The 20,971-nt window shown below is 44.5% G+C and overlaps 1 protein-coding gene across 1 annotated transcript in view; it reads right to left on the bottom strand.

The window, feature by feature from the left end:
• Positions 1-20,419, bottom strand: part of ARSJ (arylsulfatase family member J) — a 61,248-nt gene extending 40,829 nt beyond the window's left edge. Inside the window, exon 1 of the mRNA XM_069976808.1 lies at positions 19,794-20,419. Within this exon, the coding sequence (XP_069832909.1) occupies positions 19,794-20,125 (332 nt within the window). The 5' untranslated portion in view covers positions 20,126-20,419. The remainder of the gene's footprint in view (positions 1-19,793) is intronic.
• Between the last annotated feature and the right edge of the window lie 552 nt (positions 20,420-20,971).

Below are 20,971 nucleotides of genomic sequence, written 5' to 3'. Positions count from 1 at the left end.
GATCGCTGATCTCAGAAGACCAGCCAAAAGATAACAGTGCCGGCTGCTGGTTAAAGCGCTCAATGCAGTGAAATGCAGTGTTTCATTAAATGGACAGCCGCTAATAAAGATCATGATCATTATTAACATGCGTCTATATTAGGAGATGGCCACCTTTCTCCACTATGTTCTTGGATAGAGATGATCGAACAGGGCCGAGGTTCAGGTTCGTACGAACCAGACCCAGCGGCATTTGATTCCCGCTGCCTTCCCGTTTTGTAGTGAAGGTGGAGACAGCGCGAGTACTGCCTGGAAAACAGGGATACAGCCTAGGTAATAGGCTGTATCCCTGTTTATCAGGCGGTACTCGGGCTGTCTCCACCTTCCCCACGGAACGGGAAGGCAGCGGGAATCAAATGCCGATGGGTCTGGTTCGTACAAACCTAAACCTCGGCCCTGTTCGATCATCTCTATTCTTGAAGTGGAAACATAGCCCTAATCTGATGTTCTTTATCATCACACATTATGAATGATTGTACACAATAGCATGGAAAACTCAGGGAAGATACAGCCCCTACAAGAAACTGTGAATGACTAATCTTGGCCATGGTCCTTGATAAAGTATACAAGTCTTGTTCCTTTGTTATTTCTTTGCATTTCATACGGTATTTACCCCAAATTATGTTTAAAGTAAAATGATATTTTATGCTTTTTTCTTACTGATTGTAGTCCTATGGCGCAGAGTTTTACAACACACACGCAGGGAACTGACAAATATAACACCCAGCACTGCAGATGTGTTCTGAAAACTTTCTACTCTATGGACTGGATGAAATTGTCCTTGTTAACAGCATATAAGTGCTTTGAAAACAATGAAACATTAACCCTCTGATCACCAGGCCAATTTTCATTTTTGCGCTTTCGTGTTTTTCCTCCTCGTGTTTAAAAGGCCATAGCACTTGCATTTTTTACCTACAAACCCTTATGTTTTGCAAAATCAATTATACTTTGCAATGACAGACTTAATTTTTCCATAAACTATGCAGCAAAACCAGAAAAAAAATTACTTGCACAGTAAAATTGGAAAAGAAAACGTGATTTTGTTTCATTTCGGGGGATTTTGTGTTTATGTCATTCGCTCTATGGTAAAACTGACATGTTATATATGTTCCTCAAGTCAGTATGATTACATTACAGTATGATTTATATAACTTTTATTTTATCTGACTGCTTTTAAAAAATTTAAATAAAAAAAAAAACCCTAACCTTATAACACTTTTATGCTATGGTCTATGGGGCTGTGTGTTTTTGCGCCATGATCTGTTCTTTCTATCTGTACCTGCTTGCGTGCATGCAACTTTGTGATAGCTTTTTTTTTCCATTTTTTCTGGATTTGATGTGACCAAAAATCAGCAATTTTGAAAAATATTTATTTTTATTTATAAAATGGGAAAAGGGGGGTGATTTAACCCCTTAAGGACGAAGCCCAAAATGACCTTAAGGACCACGACAATTTACATTTTTGCATTTTCGTTTTTTCCTTCTCGCCTTCTAAGAGATAAAACTCAGTTATTTTCCCAACTACAGGGCCATGTGAGGTCTTGTTTTTTTCAGGAACAGGTGTTCTTTGTAATGCCGCCTTTAAATCTACTATAAAATTAATGACGGAACCCCAAAATATCATTTATGGGGTGAATTTGGGACAAATAATGCAATTACATAGTTTTGGGGGGTTCTGTGTATACATAATGCACTTTATGGTAAAACTGACATTTTATCTTTATTCTACAGTTCAGTCTGAATACAGCAATATGCATGTTTACATTGCTTTTCTAATGTTTTACCATTGTTATTTACAGTAAAACTTTTTTTTGCAACTAGGTGTATTTAAGATGGCCCTATTGTAACTCCTATATCGCATTTATTTTTTCACCTACGGGGCTGTATGGGGCGTCATTTTTTGCGCCATGATCTCTAGTTTTTATTCGTACCATATTTGTTTAGATCGGATGTATTGATCACTTTTTTTTTTATTTTTTCTATATAAAATGTAAAAAAATTAGCGATCTTGGAATTTTTTTACTGCTTTTTGTTCCCGTCGTTCACAGTGCAGTAATAATAGTTTTATTTTAATAGAGCGGACTATTACGCACGCTACAACATATAATATATTTATTTTATTACCTTTATGTGTTTTATTTATAAAATGGGAAGGAGGGTGATTTAGACTTTTATTGGGGGAGGGGATTTGGGGCCTTTTTTTAAAACATTTATTTATTTACACTTTTACAGTCCCCTTAGGGAACTATCAAATACATACCTTTGATTGCTCACGCTGAACACTGCTATGCAATAGCATAGCAGGGATCAGTGTTATCAGCGATCTTCTGATAGAGCCTGCCTGTGGCAGACTCTATGAGAAGATGGAAGATCAGACTGCACGGAGAAAGGTAAGAGACCTCTGGCAGTCAGGGGGTTATTGGAGGCGCGACGGCCCGCCATTGAGGGTGAGGTCCCTGCTGCTAGAAAAGCGAACTCAGCTCCTGAGCTCGCTTCATAGTGTGGCCTGCCAGCTGGGTGTACATTTACGCCCTCCTGCGTTAAGGCACAGCCTTCGGGGGCATAAATGTATGCCCACGGTTGTTAAGGGGTTAAACTTTTATTAGGGAAGGGAATTTTTTTATTAATGAAAAAACTTTTGTTGCACAGTAATTTGACGTCTAATACAACTGCACTGATCTCTCATAGAGATCAATGCAATATACACATACTGCATTGATTCATGGGATCAATGCTCCATTACTCTTAGCGGCTAGAGCCCAGAGCAATGGAGTGCCAAGTTGGGATCAGCATCATCGCAGCGCTAAGGCCTGGCCCGGGCAGGAAGATGCCCGTAACAAGCGGCCTAACTATGCATGTATGAATATGCATAGTGGGCAGGCTAGGCGGGATGAGCGGGTGCTCAGACGCATGGGGAACGCCCCAAATGCTCTGAACTCGCTAATTAGCATATCAGGAATTATCAGGAAAGGCCACTATACCAGACCCCACAGCAATAAGAAGTACAGCCCGGGAATCCTGAGGTAAAGAGCGGCTGGCTCATATCAGCAGGTTCTCTGGCCCAAACATGCTGATAGTGCCGCTTTAATATAATATATTAATTTATTATCTGGATGTGCTGGATTCCATTTTAAATTTTGAAGTACAGTACGTGACTGGCTCCATTAGTCCAAGAGAGTTGAAAGAAGATGCTGCACACGCCTTAACACTGTTTCATTTTAATGGAACACACAGTAACCCTGTTGTCAAAATCAGCCGGGGTCCAACTGATAAGGGTTGTTAATATTAAAGGAGAAGTGCAGCGAAAATTTTTATTAAAGTATTGTATTTACCCCCAAAAGTTATACAAATTACCAATATACACTTTCCCTGCACTTACTACTGCATCAAGGCTTCACTTCCTGGCTAAAATGGTGATGTCACTTCCTGGATAAAATGGTGATGTCACCACCCAACTCCCAGAGCTGTGCAGGCTGTGGCTGCTGGAGAGGATGATGGCAGGGGGACACTGAGGGACACAGGGCACTGGAGTGACACTGAGCATCCCCCTGCCATCATCCTCTCCAGCAGCCACAGCCCGCGCAGCTCTGGGAGTCGGGTCGTGACATCACCATTTTATCCAGGAAGTGAAGCCTTGATGCAGTAGTAAGTGGCTTAGCAGGGATCAGTGTTACTGATCCAATGTATGTCAATAATAGTTCCCTAAGGAAACTATAAAAGTGTAAATAAATAAAAGTTTTACAAAGTGCCCCAAAGCCCCTCCCCCAATAAAAGTGTAAATCACCCCCCTTCCCACTGCATACATAAAAAATATAAAAAGTAATAAAGTAAATTAACATATTATACACCCTAGCGTGCACAATCGTCCGATCTATTAAAATAAAACATTACTTTTTCTGCCTGGTGAATGGTGTGAAAAAAAGCGGTAAAAATACGCAGAGATTGCTTTTTTTATGACATTTTATGTATAAAAAATTTAATAAAAAGCGATCAATACATTTCATCTATAAAAAAATGTTACTAATAAAAACTAGAGATCATGACACAAAAAATTACACCCCATACGACCACGTAGGTGAAAAAATAAATGCGCTATAGGAGTCACAATAGGACCATTTTAAATATGCCTATCTGCAAAAAAAAGTTTTACTGCTAATAAAAATAGTAAAACGTAAGAAAACCTTGTAACCATGCATATCGTCGCGTTCAGACCGACCTATAGAATAAAGGAAAAATGCCAGTTTTACCTCAAAGTGGATTACGTAAATGTGGAAGCCCCCCACAATTTGGCGAATCGCATTTTTTGACCCAAGTTCACCCCATAAATGATATTTTGGGGGTTCCTTCATTCATTTAATGGCAGATTGAAAGATGCCATTACAAAGTACACCTGCTCCTAAAAAAACAAGCCCTCACATGGCCCGGTAGGTGGAAAAATGAAAGCGTTATGGGTCTTAGAAGGAGAGGAGGAAAAAACGAAAACGCAAAAGTGACAATTGTCCCTGTCCTTAAGGCCATTTCAGGCTCTGTCCTTAAGGGGTTAAAAATTAGTAAAACAATCCCTGGCTATAACTGGTCATCCAGGAGGCCAGTCACTGGTTGCGGTGGTCACATATCAAGAGGGACCAGAAAGTAAAGTGGTTGGCTGTACCCAGAAAGCAGACAAATGTAAGCCTTGAGGGACCAGTATTGACTTAGCAGGCTGTTACTGCAGGGACAAGTCGGTATTTGAAAAAGGAAGTATTATGGTGTATGGGGGTGGATGATGTCACATCTGGAACGGTGGGGGGCCCAGGTAGGTGAGTATGACTTTTATTTATTTATATAGCAGCCTAAGCAAAATATCAAAAATGTGATATGCAAGCATAACCCCTTAAGTCATGACAATCTTGTAATCCTCGACAGCTTGTTAAAGTTTGTACCTGAAGAAGAAAGCTACATCTTTGGAATCTAAGTCATCAGACCTCTGACAAATAGTAGAGCAGGTGCCAAAAGATCAGACCACACAACATGCATCGCTTCTGGCCTGACACTATTAGCACACTCGATTTGCTGGCAGGCTTCTGTGTGGAGTGAACATTGAGTCCTTTTTATTTGGCTAACATTGTGCTCTTAAAGGAAAAGTGTAATAAAAAGTGGTCCAGTCCTATTTATCAAACCATAAGAGGACATTATGCAAGGTTTAATTGCCTATTAATAAAAAACTATTTTTACGAAGTCTCCAAAGATAAAGAACGAGCTGCCTTTGGCAAGAGACACTTTTTCCATTTTTAATCTCCATTAACTGTTGCGTTTTTTTTTTTCTTTCTTTAATTAAAAATTAATAATCCCTGAGTTTTAGGTCTATTATATGGCATATTTCAATAAATGATGACTCTAATTTACCATTTTAGGGCTAATTTCACTATTTTTCTTTATCTGCATACATTTCCTTATACTGTAGCTAAGCAGATCAATGGTTGGTGGCTATAGTTCTGTTGGAAGCAGTCAGTGTTGGACTGGGGTATCTGGGGCCCACCAGAGGAAATGATCCTGGGGGCCACCAATGAAGAACCAGGGAGAAACAACATGTCAGTCAGTGTTAGTGCAGGTTCTAAAGCTGGGGGCCCACCGGAGGATTCTCCGGTCTTCTGGTGGGCCAGTCCGACACTGGAAGTGATCTGTCAAATTTTAGTTATTTGTCAAATTTTAGTTATTTGTAGGTCCATCTAATCTTGTGGAGATAAATAGTATGGGCAGCATGGTGGCTTATTGGTTAGCACTGTTGCTTTGTGGCACTGGGGTCCTATGTTTTTCATGTGTTTGTGTAGGTTTCCTCCCATTCCTCCAGTTTCCTCTAATACTCCAAAACATACAGTTAGGTGAATTTTGATGGTAAGCCAATGACAAGCTATGTACAGTGCTATGGAATGAGTTGGTGCCATATAAATAAAGAAAATATTATGATAAATAATGTAAGTCCCCTGTCTGTGTGATTTATGATTAGAGATGAGCGAATCGGGTTCGGGTTCGAGTCCATCCGAACCCGATCGTTCGGCATTTGATTAGCTGGGGCTGCGGAACTTGGATAAAGCTCTAAGGTTGTATGGAAAACATGAATACAGCCAATGACTATATCCATGTTTTCCACATAGCCTTAGGACTCATCTCTATTTATGATTATTCTAGTATTCAACAACTTGGGTGTCATGAGCCAGGCCTCGCACTCGGCTCCAGTCACTGCCAGAGTGCGCGGTTGGCCTGGCAGAGAAGCCGGCGGCGTCCCTAGTGATCACCTGGCCAGTTACTAGGGGCGCACTGACGGTAGAAATTCTGGCCTAGGTCCTGACCTGTGGCCCTTGCAAATACCAGGAAAAAGAGGCTTCCATGATGCTTATCCTCTCTAGCTTAAAACTCCTTTAGGAAGTACTTGAGTAAATCCTTTGCATGTGTCTGTGAGATAACTCCAAGCACTTCCAGACTAGTTTTTTCAAGACTAATAATATTAAGCCCAGCTAGCCTACTTATGGTCAGCTGGTTGTGTTTATTTGCTCCGCTGGTAGGGATAGTAAGCACAAGTGCACTCACTAGAACTGTGCTTGACATGCTGACAGATACTGCATATTCTAAACCAGATCCTATCCCTCTAGCTAGGAAGGAGGATGGGTTAGGGGGGACTCCTCAAACACACAGGCCCAGATCTATCAAAAGGTGTAAAATTTAGACTGGTGCAAACAGGGCCGCCGATAGGGCAGTACAAGTGGTACTGCTGTATGGGGCCCGGACCCAAAGATACATGGGGGGGGGGGCCCGCCGGCCGCCGCCCCCCGTCCGCTACGCTAGGGGGGCCCGCACGGCCTCCCTTGCCACTTGTTTTTGAGCATCCCGAGAAGCTGGGGCCGCGCAGCTTCTCGGGATGCACTGATCGCTTTGATGTTCCGCCCGCACAGTGAGCGGGCGAAACATTAAAGCGATCAGAATACAGGAGCAGGACCTGTCAGCGTCCTCCTCCTGTATTCCCTCCCATAGGCTGCCGACACTTCATACCAGCAGCCTATGGAAGGCCGGGACGTGACCTCTCCGGCAGGCGTGATGATGTGACGTCATCACGCCTGCCGGAAGTCCCGTCCCTGCAGCTCGCAAGATGGAGCCCGAAGAGGAGGAAGAGCTGCTGCCTGCACAGCGCGGATTAGGTGAGTAGGATGTTTGTTATTTTAGGCGCACCTCTGGGGGCAGCATTAGTATATGGGGGCACCTCTGGGGGCATTATTAGTGTATGGGGGCACCTCTGGGGGCATTATTAGTGTATGGGGGCACCTCTGGGGGCAATATTAGTGTATGGGGTCACCTCTGGGGGCATTATTAGTATATGGGGGCACCTCTGGGGGCATTATTAGTGTATGGGGGCACCTCTGGGGGCATTATTAGTTTATGGGGGCACCTCTGGGGGCATTATTAGTGTATAGGGGCACCTCTGGGGGCATTATTAGTTCATGGGGGCACCTCTGGGGGCATTATTAGTATATGGGGGCACCTCTGGGGGCATTATTAGTATATGGGGGCACCTCTGGGGGCATTATTAGTATATGGGGGCACCTCTGGGGGCATTATTAGCTCATGGGGGCACCTCTGGGGGCATTATTAGCTCATGGGGGCACCTCTGGGGGCATTATTAGTATATGGGGGCACCTCTGGGGGCATTATTAGCTCATGGGGGCACCTCTGGGGGCATTATTAGTATATGGGGGCACCTCTGGGGGCATTATTAGCTCATGGGGGCACCTCTGGGGGCATTATTAGCTCATGGGGGGACCTCTGGGGGCATTATTAGTATATGGGGGCACCTCTGGGGGCATTATTAGCTCATGGGGGCACCTCTGGGGGCATTATTAGTATATGGGGGCACCTCTGGGGGCATTATTAGTTCATGGGGGCACCTCTGGGGGCATTATTAACTCATGGGGGCATCTCTGGGGGCATTATTAGTGTATGGGGGCACCTTTGGGGGCATTATTAGCTAATGGGGGCACCTCTGGGGGCATTATTAGTTCATGGGGGCACCTCTGGGGGCATTATTTGCTCATGGGGGTACCTCTGGGGGCATTATTAGTTCATGGGGGCCACCTCTAGGGGCATTATTAGCTCATGGGGGCACAGCAGGGAATCCTACATACAGGGGGCACAGCAGGGAATCCTACATACAGGGGGCATCCCACATTCCTACTCGCTTTACTGCACATAACACCAAACAGTGCAGTTACTATGGGAGCCTACAGGGGGGAGAAAGGAAAGGAAACTGCTAGAAATGTGCGGAGCCTAAATTGTTTGTCTCGCAGGTTCTGAAAAGATGAAACATATCTAGAAGGAATCATCATGGCGGTCTGGGCCGGATGGAGAGGAAAAGGGAAAGTGACGCCTCAGATCAAAGAAGACGTCACCTGTGAGTCACTGTATGACACTTTTCTTATTTTGTAGAACATCATTTAGTAGGGGCGCCCCGAGGTGACAGCTACTACATTATCTGTACTCAGAGATATCACTGTGTTATCTGTGCTGTTACATAGGACTGCAGGTGACATCTACATAATCTGTACTCAGAGATATCGCTGTGTTATCTGTGGTGTTACATAGGACTGCAGGTGACAGCTACTACATTATCTGTACTCAGAGATATCACTGTGTTATCTGTGCTGTTACATAGGACTGCAGGTGACTACTACATTATCTGTACTCAGAGATATCGCTGTGTTATCTGTGGTGTTACATAGGACTGCAGGTGACAGCTACTACATTATCTGTACTGAGAGATATCACTGTGTTATCTGTGGTGTTACATAGGACTGCAGGTGACATCTACATTATCTGTACTCAGAGATATCACTGTGTTATCTGTGCTGTTACATAGGACTGCAGGTGACTACTAAATTATCTGTACTCAGAGGGATATCACTGTGTTATCTGTGCTGTTACATAGGACTGCAGGTGACATCTACTACATGATCTATACTCAGAGATATCACTGTGTTATCTGTGGTGTTACATAGGACTGCAGGTGACATCTACTACATTATCTGTACTCAGAGGGATATCACTGTGTTATGTGGTGTTACATAGGACTGCAGATGATATCAGGTGATTTCTCCAGGTTGCAGAAGTTCAAACTTAATCGTGCCCTGCTGACAGTTTATTATGGGAGTTGTAGTTTTGCAGCATGTGGCTCTTCAGGTTGCAGCACTACAACCCCCATCGTTTCCAACTGGCAGTTTATGATAAGTGTTGTAGTTTTTCAGCTGGAGAGTCAAAGATTGGAATACAATGATTAGACAATGACACAGTACAGTCCATTAATTATAGGGGGCAGTAGTGCAGTACATGAGGTGGAGGCAGTGACAGTGCATTAGAACATGGTGGCACATTAGAGTAATTGGATATAACGTTAGATATGACTTTGCCTGATAGGGTGAGATGGGGGGCCCCAAGCTAACATTTTGCACCAGGGCCCATCAGCCTTTAGCTACGCCCCTGGGTACAGCTGTCAGGGGCCCGAGCTCAAACAAGGATCCAGGGGGGCCCGGCCATCCAGCCTCCCTGCATACAGGCTCCTGACAGCTGTACCGCACAGGCAGGAAGCAGTAGAGACACAGGGCCCCCTCCCCCGCCTCTCACTATCTCCTCTTCCTGCTTTCACTTGTGCTGGGATGTCGGAGAAGGAGAGGGAGGGGCGGGGAGCCGCTGTGTGAGGAGAGGGACTGCAGCACCTGGGACCTGGAGCTTCCCTGGTCAGAGTAAGTGTGTGTCTGTGTGTTTATATATACATGTGTGCTGGTGTCTGTGTGTTTATATATACATGTGTACTGGTGTCTGTATACATGTGTGCTGGTGTCTGTATGTGTGTATACATGTGTTCTGGTGTCTGTATGTGTGTATACATGTGTGCTGGTGTCTGTATATGTGTATACATGTGTGCTGGTGTCTGTATATGTGTATACATGTGTGCTGGTGTCTGTATACATGTGTGCTGGTGTCTGTATTCATGTGTGCTGGTGTCTGTATACATGTGTGCTGGTGTCTGTATGTGTGTATACATGTGTGCTGGTGTCTGTATACATGTGTGCTGGTGTCTGTATGTGTGTATACATGTGTGCTGGTGTCTGTATACATGTGTGCTGGTGTCTGTGTGTGAGATCAATTCTAGATAACTGGCTCATATACCACATTTTCCCCAGTGGCTTAAAATGTAACCTCTGTTATACAGTTATAAAATTGTAGAACCTAAATGTGAACAAGGTGCAATTCAAATAGACACTTACTTGTATAGCTGTCTCTTGTGCTCTGTATGCAGTGCATTATATTCACCCTTGCAACGTACAATTTATAGCGTGTCTACAAGCCCAGCGGGGCTCATTATGATGGAGACTAAAACTTATACAAGAGTGGGGTAGGGGTTCCCCTGTATTCAGAATGCTGTTGAGTGCTAGGCAATGCCCCATCTGGGATTATTGAACTTTGAGGGTCTATGCAGAGCAGGATAAAGACACCTCTGCTGCACAAACAGGATCTCCTAGAAAGCGTTCTCACCGCCATGTATTCGCTATCACTGTCTTGGGTGAGCTAAACTAGTCTGCCTGGGGGGGGGGTGTGAGTTGTATATGCTCACTAACATGGAACAGCCTCATTATGTTATCCTTATCAACACATTCTATGTTAGTGAGCATACCGGGGGGGGGGGGGGGGGGGATATTGGTGAACATATACAAATCAAACAGCCCCCCAGACCCTCGAAATTCAATAACCCCAAATGGGGCATTGCCTAGTACTCAACAGCATTCTGAATATAGGGGAACCCCTCCCCCACTCTTGTATAAGTTTTAGTCTCCATCATAATGAGCCCCGCTGGGCTTGTAGACACGCTATAAATTGTACGTTGCAGGGGTGAATATAATTCACTGCATACAGAGCACAAGAGGCAGCTATACAAGTAAGTGTCTGTATGGTGACATTTAAATTGCACCTTGTTCACATTTAGTTTCTACAATTTTATAACTGTATAACAGAGGTTACATTTTAAGCCACTGGGGAAAATGGGGTATATGAGCCAGTTCTCTAGAATTGATCTGAACCAAATTATACCTCCCAGCAAGGCGTGGGGCGAACACACAATTTTTTTTTTTATTAATGTGGGGGGCCCAGACACTTTGGTTGTATGGGGCCCCGAAATTCCTGATGGCGGCCCTGGGTGCAAACTGCCTATAGAAACCAATTACAGCTCAGCTTCCAGCTCTGGTAAAATGCAAGCTGAGCTGTGATTGGTCGCTGTGGGCAGTTTGCACCAGTCTAAATTTTACACATTTTGATAGATCACCCCGATAGTGTTTTGTATAGGGTACTGGCTCACATGCACCCACACACATCTGACACTAGATGTCAGCAAAGTAGTAGTAGCTATATGTCATAAAAGACTATGTCAAAACTGCAACCATAGGACAATGAGCAACTCTAGGAAGCCGGATCTGGCCAAAATACCTTACTTTCTATTGGTTAACTAAAATGCATCCTATTTGTTTTATTTACACTTGCTATATACTAGTCTCACATAAAAAGTAGTATTGTTCCCTATATAACCAGACTTTGATGATTCTTAAAGGGACTCTGTCACCTCCAACCGACCCTTCTTAAAACCCTAAACTTAAAGTGTCAGTCATTTTTTATTTTTTTTTTGCAGAATTCAATAGTACAGACGATTTTTAATAAACTTTGTTATTGGGTTATTGGGTATTAGGCAAATATGCCATTATCTGCATTCAAAAAGACTTTCCCCAGGCCCCCCCCCCCCTCCTCTCTCTCATCCACTGCTCATTATCAGGAAATCTCGACTCTTTTACATCAGTTGAGCTCTGTGTAATCTATGGAGGGGGGAGGAGGGAGATTAGTCACCAGCAGAGAGCAGAGAACAAAGGATTACACAGTGGGAGCTGTGTGAAAGCTGACTTCAGAGGAGATAGCCCGGTGATGTAGCTATAAATTAACTCTTTGTTGTCCTGTTTGGTGCCTCATCTCCCTCCACCCCTCCCCTCTCCATAGAAAATCATGAAGACAGGGGGGAGAGCTTCAAACTGCTTTTTCATGATAAAAATGCTTTTTCCGGCTAATAAACCCAATTACAAAGTTTCTTAAATTCGCCTGTACTATGGATTTCTGCAAAAAAAAATCAAACGACAGTGACACTATAGGTTTAAGGGGTGTTTTGGAGGTGACAGATTCCCTTTAACTACACTGGAAGGATATGACATGGGATCTGACTGGTTGATATGGGCTGCTTTGATATTGCTTTGTACAGAAATATAAACTTTGCGTTTTCTAGGTGATAGGTTTTAGAAATGGAAAAAGTTCCAGTGTTTATATTGTGCATATGTTCCTATTTACCACTTTTAGACAGAAAAGATCATTTTCACATGTTCCTGATTTTCGTACAGAGAAGCTATTACAGTGACCTTTGCAGTTTGACAATATCAGTCGGAAATGCACTCGGTGAAAAGACTAAAATCAGGTTTAGAATCCAGTATTTGGCAATAGTACAAAAGGATGAGGATCACCAGATAGTCTGTGTGGTGTTACAGGGGTCACATATGGTTAGAGTCTAGGGTCCAGACAAATGATTACTGCAATCAGACCAGTGACAGAGCCTTAATGTTTCTGTTTTATACAATTTTCTAAAAAAGCTTTTTTTTGTGTGTGTGTGTGTGTGTGTATGTGTGTGTATGTGTGTGTGCGCGGGGGGGTTATAACACCTTGAATACTGTAAGCAGACAGCTTTTGGTGCGACCGTGTTTCCCCGAAAATAAAACACTCTCCTAAAATAAGACACCCCAACTACCCCAACTACACCCCAACTACTCTACCCTCTAGCCTAAATAAAGCACCCCCCACTCTAAAGTACCCCCCTGAAAGTAAGCCCACCCTCTGAAAGTAAGGCACCTGACGGCACATAGGACTCACCTAACCCCCTTGTGGACCTCCAAAGCCGGCGCTGCAGGCAGCCTGATCCATGGCCCCCGTGTCCTCCGCGCGTCCCGCCGCTGCACATCACACTGCACGTTTCGCCACATACCTGAGCCGCTGCTGACCCACTGCTGATGTGCTTTTGGACCCAGGGTGAGTATTCTGGGGAGGTCCCAGATCTGCTAGATCGGCGCTCGTTTACTGGGCCTATTACATGGCCTGATAATTGTTTAACAAGGGCTGCAAGGACATTGTTACCGATGTCCTTGCAGCCCTTGCTTAAACTATATACTTTACCTATCCATGGTCCAGGGCTGCTCCTGCGGTCCACTTCTCCCCGGATCCCGCGCGCTCTAGCTTCAGAGTGGCCGCTCAGCCAATCACAGTCCGGGAGCTACAGCGCGCGGGACCGAGGAGAAGTGGACAGTAGGAGCAGCCCTGGAGTGTGGATAGGTAATGTATATCGTCAGTCGCCGGCCGCGCACCGCTATTACACGTAGCGGTGCGCTGTCGGCGCCCGACAAATATAGGTTCTAACCTACTGTATATCAACGATCAGCCGATGATCGTTTTCACCGGCTGATCGTTGCACTTATTACACGGAGCGATAATCGGCCGAATCGGCTGATTATCGTTCTGTGTAGTAGATCCCTAAGACATAGGGGGAGATTTATCAAACATGGTGTAAAGTGAAAGTGGCTCAGTTGCCCCTAGCAACCAATCAGATTCCACCTTTCATTTTCCAAAGAGTCTGTGAGGAATGAAAGGTGGAATCTGATTGGTTGCTAGGGGCAACTGAGCCAGTTTCACTTTAAACCATGTTTGATACATCTCCCCCATTGTGCCTGTTTTTGAGGGAAAAAAGTATAAGGCACTTTCTTATTTTTGGGGAAACACGGTAAACTGCATCTGATCCAGAAAGGTCCTGACCTTGCCAGACTATACAGAACTCTAACAGAGCATGAAAACACCAGAACCATTTGACTCCAGATTTGGCATGTACACTGGGTGGCTGGGAAGGCTTTCCTAAAGGTCCTGACCTTGCTGGATGTACTGTATAAAGCACTTGCTAACTGTTCTCTGTTATCAGCCATAATTCCAGCCAGTTCTCTAAAAGCATCCAAATGTCTGAAGTATTTGACTCCAAGTTTGGTATGTAAGTACATTGGGTGTCTGAGAAGGCCCTGACCTTGCCAGAGCTTTGTTATTTACTTCTATTAAAAAATCTTAAGTCTTCCAGTACTTATCAGCTGCTGAATGTCCTACATATTTATGTCTATGTATATGAGACACCAGTTGATCTGAAGGGATTTTTTTTGCTGGAGTTGCCCTTAAACTTTCTTGGGTCCTGTGTGCATGGTACCATCTATCTTCAGTAGCTGCTTCAAGTGTAGAAGAACAACTCATCATCATCATCATCATGTTAATCAGTGTCCCTTATCCATTATACTTGCTTCTATCTTTCAGGCTAACTACATGTTCTCTCTTTTAAAGGGGAACTATCAGGAGGTAAGACAAATCTAACCTGCTGATGTGTCCCTATTGCACAGGAGAGGCCGAGGAGGAAGGTACGTCTCTTACCTTCCTCCTCTGCACCATTCCGGTACAGTTAAAGGGGTTATCCTGCTAAAATTTTTTTCTTTCTATCAGAAAGTTATATAGGTTTGTAATTATTTCTATCTTCCCAACCTTTTTAGCTCCTATATATCATGCAGGAAGTGTAGGTTTATTTCCAGTCTGACACAGTGCTCACTGCTGACATCTCTGGCCGAGACAGGGACTCTGTCTCGGTTTTCTATAAATCCCCATAGAAAACCTCTTCTGCTCTGGGCAGTTCCTGTCTCGGCCAGAGATGTCAGCAGAGAGCACTGTGTCAGACTGAAAATAAAACACCACTTCCTGCAGGACATACAGCAGTTAATAAGTTTGGAAAGACTTGAGATTTTTTAATAGAAAAAAATTACACATCTATATAACTTTCTGACACCAGTTGATTTAAAAGAAAAAGATTTTCGCTGGACAACCCCTTTAATCATTTGCTCCACAGTCTGATGAGACCATTAGGAGCACCAGGGCACCCATTAGGAGCACTGCCTGCAACCAGAGGACTGATTTGGCTCGTCCCTGAACAGCCCACTCAATTGATTATGGTCTGGGGGCGGATCAGCGCAATGGGGGCGGGCAGTGCTCCTAACAGTCTCACCCAATCATGAAGCACATGACTAACTGCAAAAGAACGGCGCCAAGGAGGAAGGTAAGACACATACCTTCCTCCTCAGTGTCTCCTTTGCAATAGGGACATATCAGCAGGTTAGATTTGTCTAGCCTACTGATAGTTCCCCTTTAATATTGTACCATTACTCATGGCTAGATATTGATTAGGAAATCCATAATTTTCCTTGCATAGTCATAGCTGCCAACACTTGAAATTTTTTTCCAGGAAACACGTTACTGTTAAAAGGGGTGTGGCTTATTGTGGGTGTGGTCTTGGTGGGGTGTTGCCTATCATGGGTGTTGGTTCAAAATTTTCCAGTTAGAATTTACAGTCAGAACAACACAAAAGGAGCATTACACACCCCAGTATTAGGTCCCCTGTATATTACACAGCCTAGCATTAGGTCCCCAGTACATTAAACACCCCAGTATTAGGTCCCCAGTATATTACACACCCCAGTATTAGGTCCCCAGTATATTACACACCCCAGTTTCAGGTCCCCAGTATATTACACACCCCAGTTTCAGGTCCCCAGTATATTACACACCCCACTCAGAGCAGACTGAGACTCAGAGATAGTACTTTACTGACTGACTGTATATACTGGTAGTTTGTACCCATATGATGCAGCTGCACCCCATATCATCATACTGCTACCCCCTTCATCATACTGCTCTTCCATCATTATACTACTACCCCCTTCATCCTCCTGCCCCTCCATCATCATATTACTACCACTTCATCATCCTCCTGCCCCTCCATCATCATACTACTACCCCCTTCATCCTCCTGCCCCTCCATCATCATACTACTACCCCCTTCATCCTCCTGCCCTTCCATCATCATAATACTACCCCTCTCATCCTCCTGCCCCTCCATCATCATACTACTTCCCCCTTCATCCTCCTCCTGTCCCTTCATCATCATACCAGTACCCCCTTCAGCATCCTCTTGTCCCTTCATCTATATTTAAAACACAAAAAAAGCTATACTTACCTCACCAGCATGGTTCCTCTAGTCCCCCAGGGACTCCTCTCCCTGCTCTGCATGGGTGTCATCACTCGCGGTGGAAGGGGGGGGGGGAGCTTCCCACTATGGGGGCGAAGCTTCCCTGGACATCCCTGGGACATGGTTTTGCCGGGGCTGTCTCCACAAAATTTGAACAGTCCCAGCAAAACCGGGACTGTTGGCAACTATGCATACTGTACTTGATTCTCCTTTGTAGTGTTTAAAAATAAGGGGAATAGTAATGTAGTATTGTCCCAAATGTGATTTAAAGGACATGAGGAGGGGGAGATGCAAATGTTTCTTTTTGTCCCAGATGCCAAAAAAGTGGCACTATAATGGGGTACCATATGTCTTCTTGCTATAGGGCCCTCTCCTCTATGTACACCAGTCTCTTTAGTGCTGCATCCCTTCACTTTTATTAATGCATTTTAAAGAGTGCCTGTTATTGCCATCTGGATCAAATATCACCAAGTAAGACTTTTTTTTTTTTTTTTGTAGCCGCTACATTTAAAGAAAACAGAAGTGGAAGTCTCCTATGTTGTTACTTGTTATGGATAATGTATAGAAATGAGTTTATTACCACAATAACACAAGCATATACTTTGCACGGCTGAGTTGTAGCCGAATACTTATTCACAGTCTTCGCATGAGTATACTTTAGATGTCAAACCTTCCCTGGCTCCTAGACATTTCTGCAGATTGCTAGACACTAGATGTAATTTATTGCACTCGGTTACCTAAAAGCTAATGAGCTCATCATGTACCATACTGAGCAGCGAGCGTTTCCTTTTCAGAAGTGCAGGGATCTAGCGGTGAATCAGAGTCTAGCTCTGCTCTGGGAAGGAAAAAAAAATTGGGCTGACAAAGTTCTGCTCAAAAATTGCAATAAGAAAAAATAACGGCCTTCAATCAAGAGGGATAATAGAACTGTGCTATCCTATACTTAAAGGGGGAGTTCACAAAAAAAAATAAAAAATTTATTTCAAATCAACTGGTCCCAGAAAGTGTCAGAGATTTGTAATATACATCTATTTAAAAAAATCTCAAGTCATCCAGTACTTATCAGCTGCTGTATGTCCTGCGGGAAGTAGTATTCTTTCCAGTCTGGAGAGCAGAAGTTTTCTATGGGGATTTTCTGCGGCTATGGACAGTTCCTGACATGGACAGAGGTGGCTGCAGAGAGAACTGTGTCAGACTGGAAAGAATACACCACTTTGTGCAGGACATACGGCAGCTGATAAGTACTGGAAGACTTGAGATTTCTTAAAAGAGGTAAATTACGAATGTATTGCACTTGATGGGATCAGTTGATTTAAAAGATTTCTTTTTGTGAATTACCCCTTTAAAGATATAGAAATCTGTGATTTCTTGATTTCTATAATAGGCTGACCTCTAGAGCCCCAGAAGACCCCAAGAATAGAAAGACAGAGGTTCTGACAGCTTTTCTCCTGCACAATGACTCTCCAATCCCCCCATTAGCTAAGCAGCACTTTTATTCAGAATAATCATGGGTGAATGTCCCCATTACATTGGTTGAAGCCACCTAATAAATCATTAAAGGAGAAGTCTGGACAGCATAACAAATTGGAGGAGCAGGGGGTAACATAATAAGGAAGCTGTACTTACCCATCCCCATGCCCTCGCAGCGCTGCTTTACCACTCACAATCCCACTGAGCAGGATAGCCCACTCAGCCAGTCAGTGATTGGGTTGGGACACCACTGCAGTCCCTGACTGGCTGAGCGGGCGATCCATCAGCCGACTTAGGATCATTCATCAGCGATCAGTGAGCCTGTGATGCAGCACTGTGGGGGGCACGGGGACAGGTAAGTAGAGCTTCTTTATTAGGTTCCCCCTGCCTGCAGCCAATGTATTATTTTGGCTAAAGTTCCCCTTTAAGAAGTCCTTAAAGGAGAACTTCGGGCTGGGGTGATTCTTGTCAGAGTGCTGGGGACGGGGAAGATAAAAGAAAACTGGTCCCAGCCGCTTCTGGGTCTGAGTGGGGACTTGGGACGTGAAGTCTTGGTCCTGTCCAGCCAGTAGTCAGTAAGGTGGGACTCTGCTACAAGCGCTGACTGGCTGATCGGGCCTGGGACGTCACATCCCAGGTCCCCACTCAGACCCAGAAGCGGCAGGCTCAGTCGCCCCTAGCAACCAATCAGATTCCACCTTTCATTTTCCAAAGAGTCTGTGAGGAATGAAAGGTGGAATCTGATTGGTTGCTAGGGGCAACTGAGCCAGTTTCACTTTACACCATGTTTCATAAATCTCCCCCATTGTCTTGGGGGTGTGGCCTAAGTCATCAAAATGTATTGAGCCTCTCCCCCAACATATAGCACCACATTCTCATATCTACCAACAGTCTCCACTTACTATCCATCAAGAATTTGAGTCCCCCCCCCCTCATTTTTAACAAATTGACACTTTCGATGCAACTTCCTCCTGTTGGCTCTCACCTTCAGCAATCCTCAAATACACAACAACTCAAAGCAATACAAAGATATCCAATACCTGGTTGTCAAATTGTTCACTAAAAAGGTATAATATCTCTGTCCATTATTCTTAGCAGGAAATGTCATGTCACCGAAACATTTATCTATTCTCTTATATTGATAATAGAATGAAGAGGATAGGTTCCATATACCCAAGGGTCCCACAAGCAAAGCAACTATTTTATTAACCATTCGTGTGCTGTGTCTCCACCCCTCAAATTGCCATAACACAATGGCATCACTGCATGAGAACAATCTTAAAGGGGTATTCCACTCAAACATAAATTTTGATATGTCGTTGCCCATAGTGAGACTAACAATTCCTTGCATACTTGTTATTGCCTATTCAGTCTGCTTCCCCCAGTTCTGAGCTGATGCTTTCTGCTGAAGACACAAAAACCTGTGCATGAGCCTCCCTTCTGAGACAGCCGATGTAAACAAGTCCCTGACTGGCTGTATCTGCAACATTGATGCTTCTTTGTAATGCTGGGAGGGTTAATTTCAAGTTAGTTCATTAGCAACTTCACAGTAGAATAACAGTCCCAGCATGACAAAGAAGCAGGGAGCTGTCTCAGAAGGGGGGGGGGGGGGGGGGTAACAAAGTGAACAGCTCATACACAGATTTTTACGTTTTCAGCAGAAAGCAGCAGCTGAGAACTGGGGGAAGGAGACTGAATGGATAATAACAAGTATGGAAAGAATTGTTAGTCTCACCATGGGAAGCAACATATCAAAAGTTATGTCTGAGTGGAATACCCCTTAAGGATCCGCAGCAGATTTCATTTAATTAACTGCACACAGCATCAAATCTGCACCATCAAATCTGCTGCGGATCTTGTAGGTGTGAACGCACCCTTAAGGACACTATCAATGACCAACCTTAGGCTTTGTGTGTGTGCGGTTAACTATAAATCCCAGGGTGATAAAGGCTACATAGACATGCTGGGATTTATAGTCCCACAGAAGCCGGATATTCACAGTTACCATTCATGTATTACAGGGGAGAGGAAGCCTGGAAAGTCTGCAGTGGTGCAAGAGGTTGTGGAAGTTCTCAGCACTCACCTCCCAGTAATGAACTGGCTCCTTGATGGTGAGCAGATGGGCTGCACATAGTAGTTCTCCAGTTTCACCCCTGCAGATGCCAGTTTATCCAGAGTAGGTGTCCTGATCTCTGAGCCATGGTACCCAATATCTCTGTATCCCTGGTCATCAGCCAGAATGAAGATGATATGAGGCTGGCGTCCTATCTGCTGGTCCACATGTGCTTGCACCACCTCCCTCTCCTCCAGGCTGGGGTCCCCATGGTCCCAGGACAGGTAGCCATAGGTGATGATGCTGAGCATAGAGAAGGCAGCCAGTGCCCCCAGCATTGTAGTGCAGCCCCCCTGCCCCATCCAGTGCCAGCTCAGCGGTCAGTCCAGCAGAGACCAGCAGCCATGTGCTGTCCTGGGGTCAGTGGGCTGCTGCTGTCCATCTGGAGGGCTTCTCACCCCACCCCCAGCCCACTTTAAGTGAGTCACTCAGCCGGCTCCTTGCACTCCTGACACTTGCACAGCCACACATGGAAGGCTTTCTCCTCATAGCAGCACATAGTCCGCTCCTCTTCTCCTTCCTCCTCTTCTCCTTCCTCCTCTTCTCCTTCCCAGCTGCTGCAGTTTCAGAAGAGGAATGAACTCAGAGCATCTGGGAGTTTTTGGCAGTGCCCCTGAAGCTGTTACACATGCAGCATGTCCTATTCTTTCTGCCCATCCCAGTCTAGTAACCTGTGGTGGGAAGAACCCCCCCCCCCCCCCCTTCATCTATCCCCTCATACTGGAGAGGAGAAGTCACAGAAAGTATTAGAAACTTCTGATGGAGGTCAGCTCTGCAGCCAGTAACTTGTGTTAATACTGCACCTCCTCTCTCCAGTCCTCTCCTCCCAAGGAAGTGCTGAATGACCCAGGTGTTAGGGGATCTTGCTCCCCTTCCTGCTGCCTGGGGAGGTGAGACTTACGCCTCTCTGTAGGAGAACATTACAGTCTATCTATTTGCTGAGGACAAAAGGCATCTGTGGAGTCTCCAGCGCAGGAGGCGCACAAAATCCCAGGAACCAAACAATTCTGTTTGTACAAAATCAGACCCCCCCCCCCCCCAAAAAAAAATAAAATAAAAAAAATTAGTGTTAAAGTGAATGTATGTTTTAGTGTTAAAGTGAATGTATGTTTTACTGATCAGAGCCAGGTATCGAAACTTTTTTTCTA

The sequence above is a fragment of the Dendropsophus ebraccatus genome, chromosome 7, assembly GCF_027789765.1.
Source record: "Dendropsophus ebraccatus isolate aDenEbr1 chromosome 7, aDenEbr1.pat, whole genome shotgun sequence".
Taxonomy (NCBI): domain Eukaryota; kingdom Metazoa; phylum Chordata; class Amphibia; order Anura; family Hylidae; genus Dendropsophus; species Dendropsophus ebraccatus.
Note: the sequence above shows the minus strand (reverse complement) of the source record. Positions and strands in the feature narration are given on the sequence as shown.